The sequence below is a fragment of the Chenopodium quinoa genome, unplaced genomic scaffold, assembly GCF_001683475.1.
Source record: "Chenopodium quinoa cultivar QQ74 unplaced genomic scaffold, ASM168347v1, whole genome shotgun sequence".
Taxonomy (NCBI): domain Eukaryota; kingdom Viridiplantae; phylum Streptophyta; class Magnoliopsida; order Caryophyllales; family Amaranthaceae; genus Chenopodium; species Chenopodium quinoa.
The window spans coordinates 1,002,391-1,026,465 of NW_018743389.1; the positions used below are offsets into that span (position 1 = coordinate 1,002,391).

General features: G+C 34.3%; 3 protein-coding genes across 3 annotated transcripts; 1 reads left to right on the top strand and 2 right to left on the bottom strand.

Annotated features, from left to right (window-relative positions):
* Positions 1-7,413: 7,413 nt before the first annotated feature.
* Positions 7,414-8,363, top strand: LOC110738320 (pollen-specific leucine-rich repeat extensin-like protein 1). Its single transcript, XM_021918683.1, has 2 exons — positions 7,414-7,989; positions 8,063-8,363. The coding sequence occupies exons 1-2, from the start codon at positions 7,414-7,416 to the stop codon at positions 8,321-8,323; spliced, it is 837 nt and encodes a 278-aa protein (XP_021774375.1). The 3' UTR covers positions 8,324-8,363.
* Positions 8,364-8,548: 185 nt separating this feature from the next.
* LOC110738390 lies at positions 8,549-10,064 on the bottom strand. Its single transcript, XM_021918772.1, has 2 exons — positions 9,410-10,064; positions 8,549-9,129 (listed from the first exon to the last, which is right to left on the bottom strand). Exon 2 carries the CDS (start codon positions 9,121-9,123, stop codon positions 8,650-8,652), a length of 474 nt encoding a protein of 157 aa, XP_021774464.1. The 5' UTR covers positions 9,124-9,129; positions 9,410-10,064; the 3' UTR covers positions 8,549-8,649.
* Positions 10,065-17,231: 7,167 nt separating this feature from the next.
* Positions 17,232-19,736, bottom strand: LOC110738392 (two-component response regulator ORR9-like). The gene is made up of 5 exons (XM_021918773.1): positions 19,613-19,736; positions 19,345-19,418; positions 19,188-19,265; positions 18,969-19,039; positions 17,232-17,714 (listed from the first exon to the last, which is right to left on the bottom strand). Exons 1-5 carry the CDS (start codon positions 19,707-19,709, stop codon positions 17,501-17,503), a joined length of 534 nt encoding a protein of 177 aa, XP_021774465.1. The 5' UTR covers positions 19,710-19,736; the 3' UTR covers positions 17,232-17,500.
* Between the last annotated feature and the right edge of the window lie 4,339 nt (positions 19,737-24,075).

The following is a 24,075-nucleotide window of genomic DNA, read 5'->3' on the forward strand; positions in this document are numbered from 1 at the left end:
CCATAAGCTTTTTTTCATGTTTTAATAACAAAAATTTGTAATATTTCTAGCTATGTTAGTATATACAACAATCGTATGATTTATACTATGCAGTAATTTTCAATCTTCTTTCAAGTTTGATTTTGAATTATATTAGGAAAAATTGGCTAAAACAACATAAATCATTACTTGGGTGCGTTCAATAGCACAAACTTTAAGTGGAGCAATGAACAACACGGACTTTGGGGGTTAGGTGTCATAACGTAAATGACACAAATTAACCCCTTTTTCCTTTCATGTGACTATTCATATGAGAATATAGTAACAGAGAATTAATGGGTTGGAGATGTTTCACTGCTTAGAATTGATCATTTCATTAAGGTGTAACTTTAATTAGGAAGAAAGGAGTTAAACCAAAGGGTCCTACATAGCCTACTGAAGCTTGGTTAGATTTGATGTTTTGAATCTTGGTTTGATGATGAAAGTGAATACCAATTTATGGTTTAATCTGAAGAAAAGAATTGCCTCAATTTTGAAAACTGTCATTATAAACCCCTCGAATAAGGACATGCAGATTTATCAAACAATAGTTTTTTCTTTTTTAGTGAGATTAATTTTTTTCTAATGTTAGATATTTGTTACGAAGTATCAAATGTTTAGAAGAGTAGATGTCAAAGGGCTATTGTGCCTATTGATCAAAACAAATTTATCTTTTCATTGCACCAAAAAAAAAAAAAACTAAAAAAGGAAATTATTAGCAATGTAGAAGTTGTCTTTGCATTACAATGTACAAACACAATTCATGTTAGTTCTTATCATTGCTTTTCTTCAAGGGTTACAGTGAAGCTCAAAGGATAATTCAAATTTATAATCTAACAAGTTTTCTATAGGATAAGAAAGATTTTCCAAGATATGTTTATGACCCCTACAATTTTATATGGTTTGAAATGCTTAAACAAATTAAAAACTTAGTCATTTTCTAGTCAAAATATAATAAACATACTCCGTACTAATCATGACTTCTTCCATAATAGTTCGATTACAAATTAATAATGATAGTTTAATGAAGATAAGATTTTGTCCCCAATTATAAAGCAATGTTGGTAAGTCAAAGGGCATATGTTTCGTGGTACCATCGTTTGAAGTGACCTATCAAAGACCTACGAATTTCGGTGACCCTTTTATAGCACTAAAATATTGCTATTAGTCATCCTATTAATGAAGAGGCAAATATAATTATATAAAACACCTCATAATAATAATATCATGATATATTAAACATCAAAAACGTTCCTAGCTATAGATATAGGTATAGGGTGATTTTGTACTTAATGTTGCGCCTCCCATCCTCATGGAACGTCAATATTTTTTTTTTTAATTTAATAGAAAGTTCTATCATTGTGAGATTAAGTGAAGAAATGTAATTGACAATGACACTTGATTTTCGACCTCTAACATATCAGTCTTACATAATCTCTTATATAAAATGCTATGAGACTTCATAATATTATATTAACAATTAATTAGCATTGCAAAACAAATAAGTGCTTGAATCAGCTGATAAAATCAAGGTTTCAAATTCAAGACTTGGGAGTGCAGAGACATTTGTGGGGAAAGTTTCCCCCCTAGTTGAGGCTCGACTTAACTCAAAATTACCGAATTAGTTAAAGTCTAATAGGCTTTGAATTACCGGGTAAACTTGCAAAAAATAACAAAAAGTCATTAAGCAGACTATATATTGTCTAAGAGTATTATTAGTATACAGTTTATACCATAGATCAACTTACCCTTATTTTCATATACAACTTCTCATTTACATACCAATTAAGTGTCTTTTTTTATATAGGAAATTTTGATTTTTGGTATCTCGAAAATGGCCTCTGTTGACTTTTGATACCTATCTAAAATTTTATTTTATTTTACTACCTGTCAAACTTTTTACAAAAATATAGCTTTTGATACCTCCGTCCAACTTTTATTATTGTTTCTGTTTGTAGGTCCCATTCTAGAGACTATTTTGACTAGAAGAAAGCTAGAGTGCTTTTCACCATTTGTTTGATGATATTTTTCACGTTTATAAGGTTTTATTTTTGTAGTGTTTTGTGGTGTTTTTCTAGTTGGACGTGTAATAATGTAGTTCATAAGTTGGCTTATTTCGTGCCATGGATTTAAGGTTGGAGACAAATATATGTGAATTGATATCTAATTTGTCTTTGTGTTCGGATATTGACTTTTTTTTAGTACTAATAATCTATGTCTCACAATATTACTTACAAAAATCTAACATTGTCAACTTTTATTACTTATTAGTTATTACTCAATCGTCTGCTCCTTGTAAAATAAAACAAGTTATCAAATTTGCTTATTTATTTGCATAAAATGAGCAAATTTACTTGTTTCAATTTTCTTACTTGCACAATTACTCGTTTGTGCAAATAAGCTAAATACTCATTTGTGAAAACATGACTCGAGATGCTTAACAATAAGTCATAAATTGTGCATTGACATTATATCTGAAAACCAAGCATGACTATCTAGCCCATACATATACATATTTCTTAGAAGGAAAAGTACATAAAAAGTTAGGACATACACAACAGATAATCCATGCACATATATGCTTGCTTAAGGGGCCTATATATTAGTATAGCACGTGAATCATACCATATGAATATATGACAAGAAATCAATAGTTATGTCATCCTTGCATAAAATTGTCTTTGTTATACTTTCTCCGTCCACAATTACGTGCAACAAAGAAATATTTTATATCTCACAAATAATACCCCTTTGTTGCACATAATTGTAAGCGGGTGAAGTACTACCTCCGTTAAATGTTATGTGTAACTTTGGGGTATTATTTGTGAGATATAAAATATTCCAAAGTTGCACATAACATTTAACGGAGGTAGTATATATTTTCTCCAAATGCCAAAACATATAGACTTTCTCAATCCTATCATCATTAACATGCAATATAATTCTCACAACATTTTTTATCCCACTCTAATGTTGGACCCTCGCCTTACCTTTTTTTTGTAGGCTTTTGTGGCTGTAATTAGCTACAAACGCACGAGCAAATGAGTTGGTGGAGCTAAATCAGCCAACATCCATCATAAGAGTCGATCCTCTTTTTCGATCAAGTCGGCATTAAATAATTTTTAAAACGAAAAATTACACGATTCTAATGGTACTCCTATCATACAAATAGACTAATTAACAACATTCGACATTATTATATGGATGATCTAATATGATCTTGGGTTGATCGCTTTCATGATTTTGTAGATATGCATTATGCCCACACAATATTAGTGGACAGCTCTCACTTGTCTCAAAAAGTATATAGTTTTAGTACCGACAAGCTGCTTACTAGAGGTGACGTATGGTAGATAGTTCCTCTTCATTCATTCTTTAATATAATTAAGAATGTTTAGATAATAAGATTATGAAGGTTATATATGGATGCCTAGTTCCTAACAATTAGGAATGTAAAAGTATTATTGCTTTAATTTGAAAAGGGTTTTTTTTCATGGCTAATTTTGAACATCGATTTGTTATAATAAAAGTTATCAATTAATATAAAGTGACTGTCGAGCTTCCACCTAATTCAATTGTATACGTAGTTCGTTTCAGTCTATCTTCTTTAATTGTCATCATCAAATGAACAGACTAAGTAGTTAATAAAAAAAAAAATTAAAAAAAAAAAGCTCATTTCATTCGTCACACAGGAGACACACTATTAACATAACCCCTAAGAAGAATTAAAATTAGAGATAGCAACTTATTATTAACGTCAATAAACACGTAACCAAATCAAGGAAACCGTAGTAAAAAATGGCAAAGTCGATATCTTCATATATATATTTACGATTGTTGAAGAAGGTGAAATAGAAGTAGGGAGAAATTTAAGGTCGTAATAGATCTAAAAATTGCCTATGTTTAATTATTTGGAGTGTGGTTGCTTTTAATTATTAGGAAATTTTCATTTTTACCACCTTCAACTAATGACTTTGTCGAATTTACCACCTCCAAAAAAAAAAACATTTACTTTACCACCTCATAAAAAAATTAAATATCAGTTTTACCACCTCATCTGAGCTCAGGTGACGGAAAACGCTTGTGGGGCCCAGTTAACTGTCACTTCCCTCCAATTTAATTTCTTTTAAAATCGATTTCCCTCTGTCTCCTCCTTTTCTCACCTTCCACCTTCCATAATCAATGTCTCACCAAATTTCTCACTTCCTCATCAATTTTCGTCTCTCTCTCCTTTGATTTTTCTTGATTCTCACTGTAACTGCTTCTCTCTCCTTTGATTTTTCTCTTTCTCTCTGTAAAAACTGAAACCCTAGATCAATTTGGGTGGTTGAAATCGAGCTGGAACCACAAAATTGCAACACATCAGCTTCTCTTGTCATCTTCCACAGGGTGAGGGGACCAAAAACTTGGTAATTTGCTGACAGAAATCGAGATTCCTGACTACAAGAGGTAATTCAAACCCTTTATTAGTACATTTCGTTGGATTTATGGTTGTCAATTGGGGTAAAGTATGCCTTTTTTGGGAATCTGTGAATTAAAGTATTATAAACCCTAATTATGCGAATCTTTGACTGAATTAGAGTGTGCATTTGTTAAATAATTAGTTAATTAGATTTACTTGTTTACTGTTAATTTAATGCATAGTCAATGTGAATTGCTTTTACTTGTTGTAATTGGTGAATTGGTTGTTGTTGTTTACTGTAATTACTGAAATTGGTTATTGTTGTGTGTGCTTTTGTTGGTGTTGTTACAGAATGGAAACAATGGACTTAAAAATTACAGTAGGGGGTGCCTTTATACCTTCTTTAGCTGGTAAAAATAGGAGGGTGTTAACTTGGGATGGTGGGTGGGTTTATTGGATGAGAAAAGTGGAAAAAAATAAGATAGATGTACACTTTTTGAGGCAAGCAGCTATACATGGGTTTGTGTATGTGAATGTGAAGGTTCCTAGGGGGTTTAGTTGCTGGTATAAACAAAAGGGCAAGTCTTGGGTGAATGGTAAAAGGGAGCTTGTTGATGGTGAGGTGAATGGTTTCCTAGAGTCTGTGAACAAAGAGGGGGCATGTGAGATGTATGTTACCAGTCATGAGCCAATTGAAGGGACTAACAAAACACCCTTCAAATGTATAGCTGGGAATGAGCTAACCCCTGCACAAAGGAAGGAACTGAAAAAGAGGTTTGGTGGGCCTAAAGTATATAAACCCAGCCCAAAACTTAGTAAGCCCACTGAAGAAGAGCCATTTAGGAGAAGCCCTAGGTTAAAAGGCATTGTTATACATGACAGAGAGGCTGAGGAGAGGCTTCCTAGGGCAGAGAAAGTGAATGCTAATACACATAAAGGGAAGGGTAAACTCACTGCTGCAGATAAGGGTAAGGCTAAGGTTGGGGATGAGACTGGAAATTTTGCTAATTTAGTGAGAAAAATAAAAGAAAGAGTGAGGAGCTTAAGGGATGACAGTGATGTGTTTACTGATGAGGATGGTGATACAGAGTCTTCTAATTCTGAGTTGAGTGATTTTGAGTTAGAAGTTGATGAGGGAGAGGAGGACTTATACTCTGATGATGATGAACAGTGGTTGAAGAAAAATTTAGACCATATTAACAGTGAGGTGAAAGGCAGTTTGAGGGGAGTTACTGAAGGAGGGGATCAAAGTGATGATGAGGACACAGGGTTTGACATAGAAATAAATCTACAGAAAATTGAAGTGAGGGTTGAAGAGGAGGCAGCTTGTGATTCTGATGAGCTAAAGAGTGTGGAAGGTGATTCAGATGATGATCAGGGTAGTGTTACTTGGTTTAACCCTGAGACAGACTTTGAAAGGGCTATCAAATTTGTAGTTGGTCAAAGGTTCAGTGATGTGCAAACAATGAGAAAAGCTTTGAGACAACATGCAATTGAAAATAGGTATGAGTATTACCTTCTTCACAATGATTCAAAGAGGCTAACAGCATATTGCAAAAGGAAATGCAAGTGTGTGTATAACAAGAACAGTCGTAGGATAGTGAAGTGTACATGTAGTAAGGGTGTTAGGTGTAGGTTCAAGTTTTATGCAACAAGGCTTGTGAAATCAGAGGCTTGGCAAATTAAGACACTAAGGCTGAAGCATAGGTGTGTTAGGAGTAAAATGAACAACAAGGTGACAGCAGAGTTCCTTGCTGACAGGTACTTGGAGGAGTTCAGGGGCAACCCCAGATGGAAGATTAAACAGATTCAGGACAGGGCCTTGAATGACTTGGGGATCAAAATTACATACTCCAAGGCTTGGTTGGCTAAAAGCAGGGCAAAGCTTATAATATATGGCTCTTCATCAGAGCAATACTCAAAGGTTTGGGACTATGGGAAGGCACTGCTGAAATGGAACCCAGGGAGTGAGTGTAATGTAGTGGTGGATGATATTAGTCAAATTGAAAGACCAATTTTTATGAGGATGTTTGTGTGCTTAGCTGCACTTAGGGATGGATTCATTTCTGGTTGCAGACCAGTAATTGGGGTGGATGGGTGCCATCTAAAAGGGGCATACCCTGGGCAGATCTTGGTTGCAGTTGGAAAAGATGGCAATAATGCCATCTTCCCAATTGCTTGGGCAACTGCAGAGATTGAGAACAAGGACAGCTGGTGCTGGTTTCTGGAGAGCTTGCTCAAGGCACTTTGTGTGTATGACCATTGAGATGGCTTGACTTTTATGTCTGACAGACAAAAAGTAAGTGGGTTGTGTTTGTGTTTAAATTACTTTGCTTTATTTGAATTTTCTGTACACTAACTTGTTAGTTTTTCCTTGTGTGTAGGGTCTCATAGAAGCATTTGCAGATGTGGCCCCCAAAGCTGAGCTCAGATTTTGTGTGAGGCATATTTGGTCAAATTTCAAACTGAAATTTCATGGTGCAACTTTCAAGGAATTGTTCTGGGCTGCTGCTAGGGCAAGCACTCTGGTAAGCTTCTATTTAGGTTCTTTTATGTCATTTTTATGGTGAACTATAATGTATGCTAGGAACATTTAGTTTTGCACATATTTGCATGTCTTTCTATTTTGTGAAAACTGTATGCCATGTGTTTATGTTGTGTTGAATGGTTGTCATGTGTGTGGTTGTATCAGTTTGAGTTTGAAGTTGCTATGGAAAGTATCAATTTTTTGGATGAAGAAGCATACCAGTGGCTGTCAAACATTGACCCCCAGCACTGGTCAAGGCATGCTTTCTCTACAAACTGCAAGTCTAACATGTTGTTAAACAACATGTGTGAGACATTTAATGCAGTGATTAGAGATGCCAGAGACAAGCCTATTCTAACTCAAATGGAATGGCTTAGAAGATATATGATGAAGAGGAGTAATGACAAATGGGAGGTAGCAAAGTCTTGGGAAGGTTTACTAACCCCATTTGTCAACAAAATCTTTGATGGGTTGGAGAAGTGAGGTTACAGCTTCAAGGGATGAAATTTATGAGGTGAAATACAAGGATGATCAGTGCATTGTGGATCTACAAGAGAGAAAATGCACTTGTTATAGATGGGAGTTGACAGGAATACCTTGTGTCCATGCATTTGCTTGCATAATGGACAAAAGGGATGATCCTGAGTTGTATGTGCACCCACATTACTATAGGGTGACATACTTGGATGCATATGAGAACCCAATACAGCCAATGCCTGGCCCTAAGAATTGGGAAAAGGTCAAGCTCAGACAGCCTTTGCCACCTATGCTGAAAGTGCAGCCAGGAAGACCTAAGGCAAAAAAGAGAAAGCTTGAACCAGGGGAGGGCACTTCTGCAGCACCTGAGGGCAAGAAGCCAAAGGTGAAGAAACAATGCAAGAACTGTGGTGGGTTTGGCCACTTTGCCAAAACATGCAAGGCTGAAGCAGCACCAGAACAGCCTAACCCACCTGCAACAAATCCAAAGGGTGGGAGGCCACAGATGCAGACTCCTTGGCTTAAGGAACAGAGAAAGAAAAGTGAAGAGAAAGCAGCAAGACAGGTATTTTGTGTATTTTGTGACTTGAGTGTATTTAGTGGCTTTGTTTCTGAGTCTTGTCATACTGTGATTGCAGGCTGCACTGAAGTTGCCACAATATCAGCCTCCAACAACAGCACAGGCTGGGTCAAGTAATGCTGCACCTGCAACTGCTGTGTCAAGCCAGCCTGCAACAAGAACAGAGCCTTTTCCAACTCAGCCTGTTACCAGGAGCAACAGGAGCCTGAGTCAGCCCACAAGAGTGCCAACAACTACTCCTCCCAAAGTCAAAATACAGACCAGGTCCAAGCTTCATGTAATGACAAGCAAGAAGGACAAGGATCTCAATCAACTGTGACCCTAGGTCTACTCATTAGTATTTTGTAATAGACAGCCAAGTTTATTAACTACACATGTGTATAGTAGGCAGTATATTTGGTAGTTGAACAATGATTTTGCACAAAGGTGCCTTAACTTTTGTCTCATCCAATGTAAAACAATTAAAAACATTGTTTTGCAAGTACTAATACGAAATGTGATATGTTTCTACCAAAAAGTTCCATTTCTCATTGAATTAGTTAAAAGTAGTACAAGAAATGTCATCCCAACATCCACACATAATAATTCAACAAAACACAACATAAGTTGGGGATTTTTTTTGTTTCTAAGCATTCCTAAATGAACCTAAGATCTAAAATACATAGCCAGTACCAAACCAAAACAACAAAACACAACAATAGCATGTACTGTGAGCATTTTCTTTGTTGTTGCATTGCTGCCATGCACTTCCTTGATCATCTTCTTCCTGTCTGAGCTAAGAGCTTTGCATTTCATCTTCAAGCTGTCAATCTCATTGAGCAAGTACCTCCTTTGTCCACTAACATCATCAACTTCCCTCTTCATGTCATTCAGCTCTCCCTTCATTAGTTTCTTGTCCAGCAACAAGTTGTTAATCACCTCTGTTTTCCAAGGTGTTCCATCTGGTTGATCCACCCACTCAAAAGCTTTACACCCCCTTGACTCAGTCACAGGATCATAGAATTTGCAGGTCCTAAACTTGCGTCCAGGGTTCTCCCTAGTCCAAGCAGTCAGCCTAGACATTGGAACTCCACATTGGCATTTTTTCTCCTTTGAGGGTGACATGCTAACTGAAGACATTCCCTTCTGAAATTCAGTAAGAACAAGAATGAAATTAATTGTATTTGAACACAATCACCATAATATAACCCTAATTTCAGTAGCCAATTCACATAACAAAAACCCCCAATCTAATTTAATCTTACATGAACCCTAAGTATTTTAATTGAAATTGGGGTTTAATTGACCTCACAAAACGCCCAATTTCAATTACTCTTAGCAAATGCAACATAATCACGCAACGAATTGCCAAAAAATTACAACAAAAATCACGAAAATTGCTAGAGAATTAACGACAATGGCTTACCTTTTTGATGCTTGTTGTCGAGGAGTTCAATTGATTGTTTGATAATTAGAGGGTTTGGGATTGTTAAGGTTGCCCAAAAATACTGATTTGTGAAGAAAATCACAAAAATTAATCTCCAATCTGCAAGAATTTGGTGTACAAATGAAGAACTAGGTTTAAATAAAAGGGAAATCGAGAGAAATTTGGGAAAAAATCAAAAACTAGCTGTTATGCTGGGCCCCACAAGCGTTTTCCGTCACCTGAGCTCAGATGAGGTGGTAAAACTGATGTTTAATTTTTTTATGAGGTGGTAAAGTAAATGTTTTTTTTTTGAGGTGGTAAATTCGACAAAGTCATTATTTGAAGGTGGTAAAAATGAAAATAACCTAATTATTAAACCTAGAAGTTGCTAAGAATATTATAAAATTGTCATTGGTGGCATCTTGGTACGGTACAAGGTACAAGTTATTATAAAATGAAAAAGTTATAGCCGTGAGTTTTTAATCCAAATCGTTAAACCCGATTGTTTCGAATCGATTCGAAAAGAAACTGAATTGTTAAAAACCCATTTTTTGGAAACCGAAACCAACCTGATCCAGTTTTTTCAAACTCGAAACTGAGCTGCACCAAATTCGTGCGAACCGTTACTAACCCGACACGTTATCAAGCCAAATCACTAGGCGAAAAAAGGTCTTTAGCACCGGTTCAAACCCCCCTTTGCGCACCGGTTTTGAACCGTTCCAGATTTGAGGGATGCTAGAACCCCAGACATTTCGCACCGATGCAAAATTAGACTTTTAGCACCGATTTTGGGTGAGAACCGGTGCCAAAAACGTGACTTTTTGCACCGGTTTTGACTTAGAATCGGTGCCAAAAGTCCCCAAAATATTTTTTTTAAAAAACTTTTAGCACCGGTTCTTTACCAAAACTGGTGCCAAAAATACCCCAAAAAATTAATTTTTTTTTTTTGCATTTTTTTCACTTAAATTGTACCAAATACTTATATATAATCATAATATACATAAAACAAATATATTTTCTTCAATAACTTGTAATATTACACTTTAAAAAACTGAAAAAAAAATACAAAGTACACAATCAAAAATAGGAGGCAGTAGCAGCACTAAAGTAGCAACAACAACATCAAAGATAGGAGGCAGTAGCAGCAAAAACATCAAAGATAGGAGGCAGTAGCAGCAACAACATCAAAGATAGGAGGCAGTAGAGGCAGCAACGTGGAGAGCTGATCCACTCTCTTGTAAAGAGACAGTAGTGTGGTAAAGGAAATGCAAGTTCATGTGATTGTGATTTCACACATGTAATTCACAGCTTTAAGTAATGTAGTTATGTGACAGTAGGTTAACTGATCCTTTATAAGGACAAGATCAAGAAAACTATAGTTAAAAAAAAAAAAAGACTCACATTTCTCAGCCCAAACGAACAAGTCCAGCATCAATATGAGCATCAAAGAAAAAGCAGAAAAAGATAAAAGATAGCAGATGCATCATTGATAACACTCTAGAACCAAAATCAAGCGATTAATCACATTGCAGAAATCAGATTGCAGAACCAGATTACAGAAATTATGTCCTCTATAAACCAATAAGCCTAACTTGATTGCAAAAATCATCTCCATCATTTATCAACAGAAATTTCAACAACACTCATCAACAAAAACCTCAAATTTCATCAAAAGAAAGCAAATAATTCATGCATGAATCCATCAGGGGGTTTTTTTCATCCAAAAACTTCTCAAACTGTGTTACCTCAAAAGACAAATCGGATCAAATTGCAGTGAGAAGTTGTACGATGAAAGTGAGTCCCTTCATCATATGGATTAACCTAGTGTAACTATTTACGGCCAAGGGACTCAACGCATTATGATATCTATAGCACACGTCTTTAAAATTCATTAACCACTAGGATTCAACACATCTTTAAAATTCAAAGAATGTATGCATTGAAAGGGACAATTCATCAACCACTTGGATCAAAATCAGAAGAATAATCTATAATTAAGGTCAAAATCGAAATAACAGCAACACAAGCTCAGCATAGGCAAAGGCAGAGACTCAACAAGCGTAACAACAGCATCAAAGATAGGAGGCAGTAGCAGCAACATAAAAGCAGCAGTAGCATCAAAGATAAGGCAGCAACAACAGAGGGAGTAGCAGTACAGGGAGCAGTAGAGGCAGCAACGTGGAGAGCTGATCCACTCTCTTGTGAAGAGGCAGCAGTGTGGTAGAGGAAACGCAAGTTCACGTGCTTGTGATTTCACACATGTAATTCACAGCTTCAGGTAATGTAGTTATGTGACAGTAGGTTAACTGATCTTTTATAAGGACAAGATCAAGAAAACTATAGTTAAAAAAAAGACTCACACGAGTCACATTTCTCAGCCCAAACAAACAAGTCCAACATCAATATGAGCAACAAAGTAAAAGCAGAAAAAGAAAAAAGATAGTAGATGCATCATTGATAACACTCTAGAACCAAAATCAAGCGATTAATCACATTGCAGAAATCAAATTGCAAAACCAGATTGCGAAAATTATGTCCTCTATAAACCAACGAGCCCAACCAGATTGCAAAATCAGCTCCATCATCCATCAACAGAAACCGTAAATTTTAACAACATTCATCAATAGAAACCGCAAATTTCATCAAAGGAAAGCAAATAATTCATGAATCCATCAGGGGGTTTCTTTTTCATCCAAAAACTTCTCAAACTATGTTACCTCAACGGAAAAACCGGAGCAAATCATAGTGAGAAGTTGTACGATGAAAGTGAGTCCCTTCATCATATGGATTATCCTAGTGTAACTATTTACGGCCAAGGGACTCAAGGCATTATGATATCTATAGCACACATCTTTAAAATTCAAAGAATGTATGCATTAAAAGGGACAATTCGTCAACCACTTGGATCAAAATCAGAAGAATATTCCATAATTAAGGCCAAAACCGAAATAACAGCAACACAAGCTCAGCATAAGCAAAGGCAGAGACTCAACATGCGCAACAACAGCAACACAAGCTGAGCATAGTCAGTAACAATAAAAGAGGCTGACGAAAGGAATCAACAACACAGAATGAGCATATGAAACAAAAACCATACAGGCTGAGCAGAGTAACAAATAGCCACACAGGGTGGAACTGCAATCCAATCGAGCAATAACACAATTAAAATAGTCACATCTATCCAAATGCTCAACAAGAGAAAATTATTTATTTACAACTAACAACATCTTCTCAACCTTATAATCTTGTTATGCATCCACATCAACAATTTACAATCAACAATACCCCAACGTCACTAAAAGGCGGTTTCTATAGGTGGTATGAAGGGCCGAACAAAAACAATCAGCCTTCATAATCGAAATGCATTGCAAAACAACTGGACTAATGACTATCTCAAAATAGAAATATTAACAATTTAGTTAGCTAATTTGATTTATTCTTTCATTATCTAAACCAAAATTTCGAGCCCAAATATCATTCTAACTATTAAAATTATCATTCATACATTTTGAAGGTTCAGTTAAAGGCAAGAAAGTCGAATATCCCACAGAAAACAAATTGAATTCAGCAATCAATTAATTTAATCAGTAATGAATCAAACGATGTTAGGAGGAATTTCTTGTCAACATTTTACTAGTAAATTTGATCGATTTCTTCCCTAAATTTGATAAATACAAGTAGATTCAAAATTCGCAATGAAGTAAATTCAACACATATGTAGAACGAGGAATTCAAATGTCTAATTGCAAAGATATCAACAATAACACAAGCTATACATAGTAAGCAACAACCACCACAAAACATCAACGAACACCAACACAAATATCATCAAAATCCATCCTGGCCAGCTACTGAAGTTACTGGCATACAGTCACAACCACAAACAAATCCTCCACCCTAAACATGCTGCTATTTATATAAAAAAAAATAAACGGAATGATAAATAATTTAGGGTTTCACGGAGACATTTACCCATCAGCTATAGTTGGGGAAAGAACAGCTCCCAACTCATCTTCTGAGTCCTCAACAGGGCCTCCATCCTCCATCTACGTCTACAAAGTCTCCACCTTGAGCCTCAAGACCAACCATAGGCAGGGCAACACCTCCAACCACAGGCTGGGCCTCAGAGAGTCTAATTTATATTCAGCTACAATTGCACAGCAAATGTCACCTTAAATCAATAATACTCATAACTTTTGAAGCAAAAATCAGCCAAATCCAACCCTAATTTCCAGTTCCACAAATTCATCAAAAGATGATATTGGGTCTAATTACTAAATTCACTAATAAAACCCTAAATTCAAACCCAGCTAATCCTCACCAAAACAAACAATCAAACATCCAAATTAAAACTAAAACAATCAAACATCCAATCAAACAAAACAATGAGATTTGAGGCAAACAGTATCCAGAACAAGAACAAAGCAAAAAGTGTGGTGCTTATTCATAATACTAATACTAGTTCAATCAAAGAATACAACTAAGAATTTGACATGCAAAGAATTTCGCAATATGTAACATGCAAAACTGAAAGTGACATACAAATCGCAAGAAATCAACAAATTAACACATAATTTCTCCAGTTTTAACAAAAACTCAACATATAATAATAAAATTGATACTTGAAACTTTTGATTTGGGTGATTACTCAACAGATAATCGAGCAGAGGAGAGAATCCAGCAATTCGTATCAATTGTAAGCAATTCGAGCAGAAGAAAATAGAGCAGTAATGAGTAATCGAGTAATAACATTCGAGCAATCAATTGAAGGCGATTACATCTGAAAACCCTAAATAAACAAGCCAATAGCATAATTTTAGCAATGGTAAAACCCTAGATTAACTATACTAACACAAATAATTAGCAAAATTGATATTCATTGATTAAAAAACTTCATTGATTAAAAAGCATTACCTCAGAAGTTGTTTCAATGGAGGAGAAAGCTAAGAACTGCTACAATATAACGCAAAGCTAAAATAACCCAGAAACCCTAACCTCGAATTTCTGATTTTTGGTTCGAAATTGATTTGAATTTGTTGTTGTTAAAGACGTACGCACATCGAATTGATTCAAAATAGACGCACCCAGAAACCCTAACCTCCAATATTGTAGAAAGAGAGAAGGAGAAGGAGATCAAAAGAGAGATGAAAGGAAAGGGAAAGTGGCGGTTATGGAGATCGAAGGAGAGAGAGGGAGTTTGAGGAAAGTGCTGAGAGAAAGCTCAGAAGCCCCTTCAATGGAGAAATTCGAGCACACTTCAATGGAGGAGAGAGAGAGAGGAGGAAAGATCGAGGAAATGAAAGCAAGAGAAAGAAAGAGTATATCCAGGTTTTTTTTTACAATAGATTTCGCACCGGTTCAAACCGAACCGGTGCGATTAACTCATTTTTCGCACCGGTTTGGTAAGAACCGGTGCGAAATCCCTTTCTCCCCTTTTTTTCTCTCTTAAAAAATCTTTTTCGTGCGGTGCCTATTTCACTTTTTCTACTAGTGAACTGTTATAACCTGAAACTGTCAACAACCCAAACCGATTACGTCTAAACCCGATAGGAACCCAACCCATTTTAAACCGAAAATCGTTTAAACCCGACAAAAATCCGATAAACCTAAACCGGTCCACCCGTGTAACCCGTGGTGACCGAACCATTTATAACCCGTAACCCGTTGGACCGAACCGTTTTCAACCAGTAACACAAACTGTTTACGATCCGTAACGCGTTGAGACCGAACCGTTTACGACCAATAACATGTTATGACTGTCGTTTACATCCCGTAACCCAATATGTTTATGATTTGATCATTTTCAACCCACTAATCGATAAATCTAACTTGTTTATGACTTAAGTTGATTATAACATGACCCGTTCCTACCCATTATCTGACTAACTCGATCGACTCGATTTTAACCCAATATGATTTGGACTGAAACCCGCTTAAAATTGGGTAAACCTGTTTTCAAACCGACCAAGTTCACTCCAAACCAATTATGACCTGAACCGATAATGACCGGACCCGATTTCACCCGATCTATTTTGAACCGAAACCCATTTTCAAACCGACCCAATTTAAGTCAAACTGATTATGACCCAAACCGATTACAACCCGATCCGATTCGGACCCGAACTGTTTTGAACTTAAACCCACTTTAAACTAGCTAAACTCGTTTTCAAACCGATCCGATTCGAACCAACTACAACCCGACCCGATTAGGACCCGATCCAAATAGAAACTGCAATTAAAAAAGTCAAACCGAACTGACCCGATGAGTTTCAAAGCCAAACCAAATCGACCCGCTAATCTTTTCAACCCGTTATAAACCGACCCGTTACAACCCGAAACTGATAAATCCAACCCAAACCCAAATTTCCACCCCTAGAAAAAAGTGTATCTAATTTGGCCAAGAAAAAGTACATCATTTGTTTTGTGGAGTCTAGCTAAGACCTCCATAACTCCTAGGCCAATAAATTATATTCGATAATTATGGTTAGGTATTCTTTTTATTTATGGTGATTATTCCCAATAGAAATTTAAATTAATTTGATCCAAAGAATAAATAATAGTATATGTATTGACGTATTGTTATCTTTCAAAAACTCTTGGAAAATAGGACATATTCCAAAAGAAAAAAAAAAGATATAAAATCAAAGAAAAACAAGGAATTCTTTGTTTTTAGAGATTAAAAGGGGTAACAATACATTAAATAAATAAAAAAAAGGAAAATTTGTCAGGAAAAACCTTTTAAATACCTCATTTTGTAAGAAAAAACCTTTTAAAAGGATTTTGGTTTAAAAAAACCTCCACGATCACTTTTTTTGTTAGATGAAACCTCTCTTCCCTTTTTCAGCATTTACTGAAGGTTTCATGCATTGACTGAAGGTTTCATGCTTTGACCCCTTATTTTCTCTACTTACACCCAAGTAAGTTTATATTTGCACTCCATCCATCTATATTCCCTCTAAAGTAAATGCCCTATCTTTTCCCTCTCTCCTTTGCTTCTATGAAGGCTTTGCACTTCAATCACATTTGGGCTCTCTTACTCTCTCTCTCTCCTCTGATGCACAATATTATTTGAGCAATAATAATCTAAAGTAAGAGTAAATTCATCAAATTATTTCTATAAATAGTATCAACATTGGGGTTTTTTAAAATACATTTCACTAACTCACCTTTCTACTTTTGTCAATGGCTAAAGGAGGAAGAAGAGGTTCGATTTCGTGGTTGTAGAATTTGTAGGCCACAAACCTTCTTTCTGGATTTTCATGAGTCCAGGAAGTTCTCCTTGCAAATGGAATCCCACACCCGCAATTCACCATTAATTATACAAAATTAGACAAATTAAAGAATTAGAGGGATGAAGAAAGAGATTTGACCACTACAATGGTGGAAAAAAGAGAATTGGCCACTAGAATGGTGGAAGAAATGAAATTGAAACCCTATTTTACCTTTTAATTGAATGAGTTGAGTACTTTTGCCTATATACCCTAAAAAGTTAGAGAGGAAATTGAATAGCCAAAAAAAGGAGGAAAAATTACCCTAAACTTGGCCGTAAGTAGAGAAAATAAGGGGTCAATGCTTGAAACCGTCGGTCAATGCCGGAAAAAGGAGGGGAGGTTTCAGCTAACAAAATAAGTGATTGTGGAGGTTTTTTTAAACAAAAATTCTTTTAAAAGATTTTTTCTTGCAAAATGAGGCATTTAAAAGGTTTTTTCTGACAAAATTTCCTAAAAAAAACATTAAACTTGCAAAAATTGTGTAATTTGTATATTTATCTAGCATTCCAGCTAAGTATATATAGCTCTATACAAGTATTACATGTATGTGCCGCAATCTAATTACGCCTTTATCGACCCAAAGAGGCAAAGATCTCATAATGTTTTATCTCTTTCGCTTAAAGCCTAATTAAAAGATTTCCTTACATGAAAAATAAATAAATTAATCAATTCAGATCAAAATAGAATAAGTACAAAAGATGTCTTATATTTTCAATGTAAAAAGTTATTTCTTTGTTCGAAATCAACTGTCGTGGTGAAAATGTAATAAACTAAAAATGTGATAATATGTAGTTTAACTTATATATAACTACATAGCGATTCATATTAAAACGAAAGAAGGTAATTCATGATCATTATTAGTCATTTTCATCCTTGACTTGTTTGGAGAAACACACTCATCGTTTCTCTTTCTCTTGTTAATGTTGTAGTCACGTTCCTGAGATTTGCACCTTGTAATATGTGGTTTAAGTTTGTCAACGTCAGCTAATTGAACAGGTTTTAGAAAAAATTCTTCTGCTCCTTCTTCCAAACACCTAATTAAATAGGAAATTCAAGTACAATATATTAGAAACATATAATAGATCAATTATGACTATTTTCAACATTATAAGAAATACGTTGATGCATCTTGTCAAAAAAAAAAAAAAAAAAAAAAAAAACAAAAATTCTTTGATGCAAATTAAAAATTATTCTACCTATAAACTAATTCACAAGTATGTATTTTACAATTATCCCGTTAAAATTGACGGCATCTATCTCATCCTTTAATTTATTATGCATTGACGTAATAATATATACTTTGTAAGTAATTACAAACTATAACAAGTAATAAATTAGGGGAAAATTTGAAAAATTCTACCATTTATTGTTGTCATTTTGTACAATATCACCTTTAGTTTTTTTTATTATATTTTACCACCTAGTTTTATCAAAAAATGTACTAAAAACTACCACAATTTTACTCCAACCTCCCTAGATGAGGTCATGGTGGGTTTCAATAACCACCTCCCTTTCAATTTCTCTTCCCTTCTCCCGATTCTTCCCCTATTCTTCCCTCTTTCTTCTCTTCTTTCAAATTTTAATTTTTCAGTCGCAATTTAGGGTTAGAATTCTGCAATTACAACTTTCACCGATTTGACAATTCAAAATCGAGGGGAAAATCATGTGTAATTAGGATAAGTGAAATCAAATTGGGGTTTTCTCAATTGAAATATAATTAGGGTTTTATGAATTGATTAATTGGATGAATACTTGGTTTGTTTTCTCCATTAATTGCTAATTAATTAGATTTGGTTTTTGCAAAGATTTGGTATAAGGCTGCAAACCAGTAGCTTTTGGACAATAAGATAAGAAAATTTTCACACAATTAATATATGAAATTGGGGCCAAAATACTAACATGGTAGTGGTGATTTTCCAATAAGGGTCAGCCCTCCACTCCAGAAGAATTAAAATTTGAAAGAAGAGAAGAAAGATAGACGAACAGGGGAAAAATCGGGAGAAGAGATAGGGAAATTGAAAGGGAGGTGGTTATTGGGACTCCATGACGTCATCTAGGGACGTTGGGGTAAAGTGATGGTAGTTTTTAGTGTTTTTGATAAAACTAGGTGATAAAATACAATAAAAAAAACTTGAGGTGGTATTGTACAAAATGACAACAATAGATGGCCTGGTGGTATTCTTCAAATATTCCTAAATTAGGTGATATGATACTTTTTTTCCCGAAAATTTTAAGATATGACTTTTCCTAAATCATAAAATTTTTTGAGATCGAACTAATTTTCTTACCTGTTAATTCTTGCAGGAATATTCTCAGAAGACATGATCACTACTGGAATGCCTTTCAGATTTTTTGATTCCTGAAAAAAAAAAAAAAACCATAATAAATTATATACGAAGTAAATAAAATACCTACATCATTTTTGCTATTTAGAAGGGAAAAAAAAAAAGTTTTTCATTATTGAACAATAAAATTTCGGCTAAAAATGCAATTATTAAATTATATACCTTGATTTTCTTGAGCAGATCATAGCCAGTAATCCCAGGCATGCAGTAATCAGTTATGATCAAATTAATCTCAGTATCCTATTAAAAAATTATTAGAATAAATAAACATATAAATTCACAAATTAAATATAAATATATGCAATAAATGAATACATACATGATGATCATTGTTAGTCTCTTCTTGCAAACCCAGAAATTCCAGAGCTTTATTGCCTGAATCTACCACTGTCACTGCAACAAAAATAAAAAAAACAAATACATAGTTAGAGATAATAATAATTACAATTTTTCCTTTCTTTGTAAATTCTGTTTCTTATTCAATTTATGGTCGAGTAACTAGAGAAAATCATGTGTAGCTACTTAAAAATACTCCGTAACACGTAAGAGTAACACGACAATACACGGAAAAAAACATAATTACATACCTTCAAATGAAGATGATTTGAGGAGTCTTTCAATCAATTTTCGATCAATGATGCTATCATCAACCGCAAGAACATGAAATTGTGCATCCATAGCCATTTTAATGAGATAAAAATAAACCTTAGAATAAAAATTTTAAAAGTTTGAAAACACTAGAAATTAAAACAAATAATTGGCAAATAGTTCATCTACTAGTGATCAGTATTTATAAAATTCCATTAGAAAATAAAAGATATATATACATGTATAATGCATGATACGTAATCTCATAAATCTTAACAATTTGAGGAAAATGATATCATCCGACATTATATGATACGGTATCTTCAGAATCAACTTTGATTTTAGTGAAAAAAATATAAAAATTCAAGAACAAGAATATCTTGTGTTTATATGATACAGTATATTAATATTATGTTATAATATAGTATGATACAAATCATATAAACGTAAATAATTCTTGACCCTTGACTGAAGATTAAGCCAAAGGTTTTATACTTAATATATTTGTATAATATAAAGTTTTAAGAATATTATGTTATGGGGTGATTTGGGTACCAATAAATTAGGGTAAGTAGAAGTGGGGTGCACTCCATTTGCACGTGCATGTTACAATTATCCAACCTTTTAAGAGAAAAGGTGATGTTATGATTTGAACAATCCCTAAACAAGATCCTGAAATCAGATTTCCAAAGATTTGGGATTTTAATATTATTTTGATTTTGGATTGGAAATTGAAGATGGCTAAAATCGAAGTGAGTGATGATAAAAAATAATTCGAATTCAAATTTTTTTTTTATAAATAAAATTAATTTGTTATAAATCTTAAAGCAATTTTTTTTTTTAGTTTCCATGTTCTCATCACCTTTAAAATAATTATTATTCATAAATTTAAGTTTTCACTTTCCAGTATGCACTCAATTATTATAATAAAAAATTTCATTGAATTTACTCCATTTGTTTGTGTTTTTTTCTTAAGTGATGGACACATGGATAATTATATAGGGTACTTATATAAGGTAGTGTATTTTGCTGGAAAATGAAGTATTAGGATGTCAAATAAGATAAATAATATGGAGTAATTCATAAGAAAATGTATGAATGCGAACCATAAAAAGAGATATTGATAAACAATTTCAGAGCTTGTTTGGTTGCAATTATTTGACATGAGCAATAGAAATTCCTAAGAAATGCATAGATTCCTTATTTGGTTAGCATGAAATTTGCAAAATAAGGAGAATTGCAACTTTCTAACAATTTTGAGTTCCTACATATCATGGGAAGTCAATTACCTAACCTCTTTTAGGTCAATCACAATTCACATAAAATACAAATTTCCTCATGTCAACCAAATAAGTTTGGCAAATTCTTAGGAAATACATAATGGAAGTTAATTACTTCCTATAAAAATTTTATAAATTGTAAATTACTATGAAAATTTAATTTTCAACTCAACCAAACAAACACTCAATGTTGTAATGAGGAGATTGAGGACCAAATGAAGGAAATATAATTTAAAATAGTAGAATGTTTCTTTAAGGGAAAAAAAAAAGAAGAAAGAAAAGGTAGCGCATCACTCTAATAACGGAAGCTTTAAAAAAACGTGTTACATGTAAAAAGACTATAAAGAGTATATGCTTACGCAAGCACTCACTTAATTTACATGTACACATTTTTTTTTCTCCCGTGATTATTGATATGTATTTTTTTTTTTGACTAATATAATTTTTTTTTTGTTATTGTTATGTATTAATGTTATGTAATTTTTTCGTGATTAAAATTTTATAAAAAATTGATTGAAATTATTATTGTTGTTGTTATTACCATTGTTATTGTTGTTGTGTTGTAATGTTGCCGATTTTGTGGTTTATTATTGTTTTGATTAGGTTTATTATTATTGTTTTCAAATTATTAGTAGTTATTATTGATCCTTGAATTGGTAATGTTATTATTATTGTTTATTTCGATTTGGTTTATTATTGTTTTGAAATTATTTCTTTGAATTTGAATATTAGATGTTCAACTTCAAATATCATGGTTATATTTGTAATTATTACTGATATTTGATTTTGTATGTATTTATTTAATGTAGATTGAGGGTTTAGGTCCTCGTCATGCGGTATCAAGACGTTTGAATGCGTCTATTAGGAGGGAGTCGGGTCGTTCGGTAAATACGGGGGCACCGTATAATCATGAGCAGCAATATGGGTCTACTCGGATGTGGTCGGGGGAGCATCAGTCGCAAGGAAGCCCCCCCCATGTACTCGTCGGGCCAAGTGCCGACATCTGACGAGGAGGACGATGAGCGGGCAAGCCAGGCAGATCGAGATGAAGAGTATGACCCTCAGGATTATCATACGGTGCATAGGGGTCAGCAAGGGCGATTTGTGAGTAGCAGTCAGGCGAGTCAGCCTTCCACCAGCTTAGCAGAGGCATGGGTAGTTCAGCAGCCGATGCCAGGTGGTCCTGAGAATGGTACTGTTATCCCCAGTTTTGGTGGTCACGTGGCTGCGTATATTTGGGGCGGGCAGGAGCGTAATGTTTTGCGCTATTTAAGCAGGACACAGTTGTGTTCTGCATTGGTTACCTGGCGAAGCCGTCTTGCATAGGAGCATCTGGAGCTGATTGACGGTAGTGGTCTTTCTCACTTACCAGGGATCATGTTTAGGCCTTTTGACTGACCGTTGATTTCTGCGTTTGTTGAGAGATGGCAGCCAGATACGAACATCTTTCATATGCCATTTGGGGAGATCACGATCATGATGCACGATGTGTACCATATTCTTGGGCTTCGTGTTGATGGTTCGATGGTTTCCACTACTCCTAGCACGGACGTCATACGGGACGCGTGCCAGGTTACCATGGACATGACTGCGGAAGAGCTGAACGAGAAGTATGGTACGAAGACCATTTGGCAGGGTAGTGGGGTGCTGACCAAGAGGATTATGGACTCGACCTTGGAGGAGCAGAGGCCCTTCAGTGTCCATTATAGGGCCTACATGTGGTTAGTACTGGGCGGATGTCTGTTTTTGGACAAAAGTGGTAACCGCACTCATTCTTCCTTCCTCAACGAGCTTGTTGTTGAGGATCTGCAGAATATTGACTACTCTTGGGGTTCAGCTGTAATACCCCGTATTTTTTGAAAGGTATTTTCTTAACTAAAGAGTATTTAATTTTGTATTTTTGACGTATTTTCTAAATTAATTATTTACCCAAAGAGTATTTTAGTTTTGAAGCCAAAATGATACTTGAATTTTGGCGCCTAAATAAATTGTCTTATTATTTTACAAAATCGATTAAATAAAACCATTTTATAGCAATGTTATAAATAGTATTTTTGATTTCTCAAAAATTAAACTAAATAAACAGAACTTATAATTTGGTTAAAATAAATTAATTAAATTAGTTTTCTAAACTAATTAAATTGTATTTTTCGGATTTCATATAATAAAAATCTGAATTGTTTTTAATACCTTTCCAAATTGATTATTTTCATGAAATATATAATTAATTAATTAAATTAGTTTTCTAAACTAATTAAATGGTATTTTCGGATTCTATATAATAAAAATCTGATTTAATTAATTATTTTCATAAAATATATAATTATAAAATATTTTACCTAATCTATGAAATTAACTAGAAAATCTGAAAATATTAAGTTAATATTTTCGGCAACCCTAATTTATTTAATAAATTAGACTAATTTCCTAAACTAATAAAACTAAAATTCTTCATTATATTTTCGGCTATTAATAAAGAAAAATCTGATTTTATCCTTCTAATTATTAATTTTCACAAAATAAATTTTATTGGATTATTAATTTTAGCCATAAAAATTATTTTACAAAATCTATGAAATTAACATAGAGGGACCAAAATTATTGAGCTATATTGAGCTCAATATTTTCGGCCACTCATAATTTTTCTAAATAATTTTAATTTATTTTATTAAAAATAAAAATCCTTTAATATTCCTTATTTCTACTCTTAAATCTAAAATTTATTTGATCTTATTCTATACTTGCACTCCAAGCTCAAAACTTGCTAAACAAAAATTTCATGACCAAATAAAATCTAATATTTTTCCATACATTTAATTATTTCCTAAACCCTTAAAATCCTAATTTCCATTCTTTGAAATTACCATAAATTATACAACCCTAAATTGCTATAAACTCATCACCTAAACACCTATAAATACCCCTTTCAAACACCCCAAGACACACAGTAAAAACCTCAAGAAATCTTCCTCTCTCTCCCTCTCTCTTTCTTACGGTTTCCTCTCTTCTTCTCCTCCCTCAAACTTCCGGCCACCACCATCACCGGCGGCCCCTCACTGGCGACTACCAGCCACCACCGCCGGCAGCCACCACCTCTCACTGCCGGCCACCTTGCTTCCTCCTTTGCCTTGGTTTCCATCTTCATCTTTCAATTTCTCCGTTCTCCTAAACTTGTTTTACAT

What these genes read in the sequence shown, in the direction of transcription:
- LOC110738320 (XM_021918683.1), top strand. Translation starts at nt 7,414, where the DNA reads ATGGGTTGGAGAAGTGAGGTTACAGCTTCAAGGGATGAAATTTATGAG. An exon ending in AAGAGAAAGCAGCAAGACAG is followed by an intron (nt 7,990 to 8,062) that starts GTATTTTGTGTA and finishes CTGTGATTGCAG; the next exon opens with GCTGCACTGAAGTTGCCACA.
- LOC110738390 (XM_021918772.1), bottom strand. Translation starts at nt 9,123, where the DNA reads ATGTCTTCAGTTAGCATGTCACCCTCAAAGGAGAAAAAATGCCAATGT.
- LOC110738392 (XM_021918773.1), bottom strand. Translation starts at nt 19,709, where the DNA reads ATGGCTATGGATGCACAATTTCATGTTCTTGCGGTTGATGATAGCATC. An exon ending in CAAATCATCTTCATTTGAAG is followed by an intron (nt 19,419 to 19,612) that starts GTATGTAATTAT and finishes TTTTTGTTGCAG; the next exon opens with TGACAGTGGTAGATTCAGGC. An exon ending in AGACTAACAATGATCATCAT is followed by an intron (nt 19,266 to 19,344) that starts GTATGTATTCAT and finishes ATTTTTTAATAG; the next exon opens with GATACTGAGATTAATTTGAT.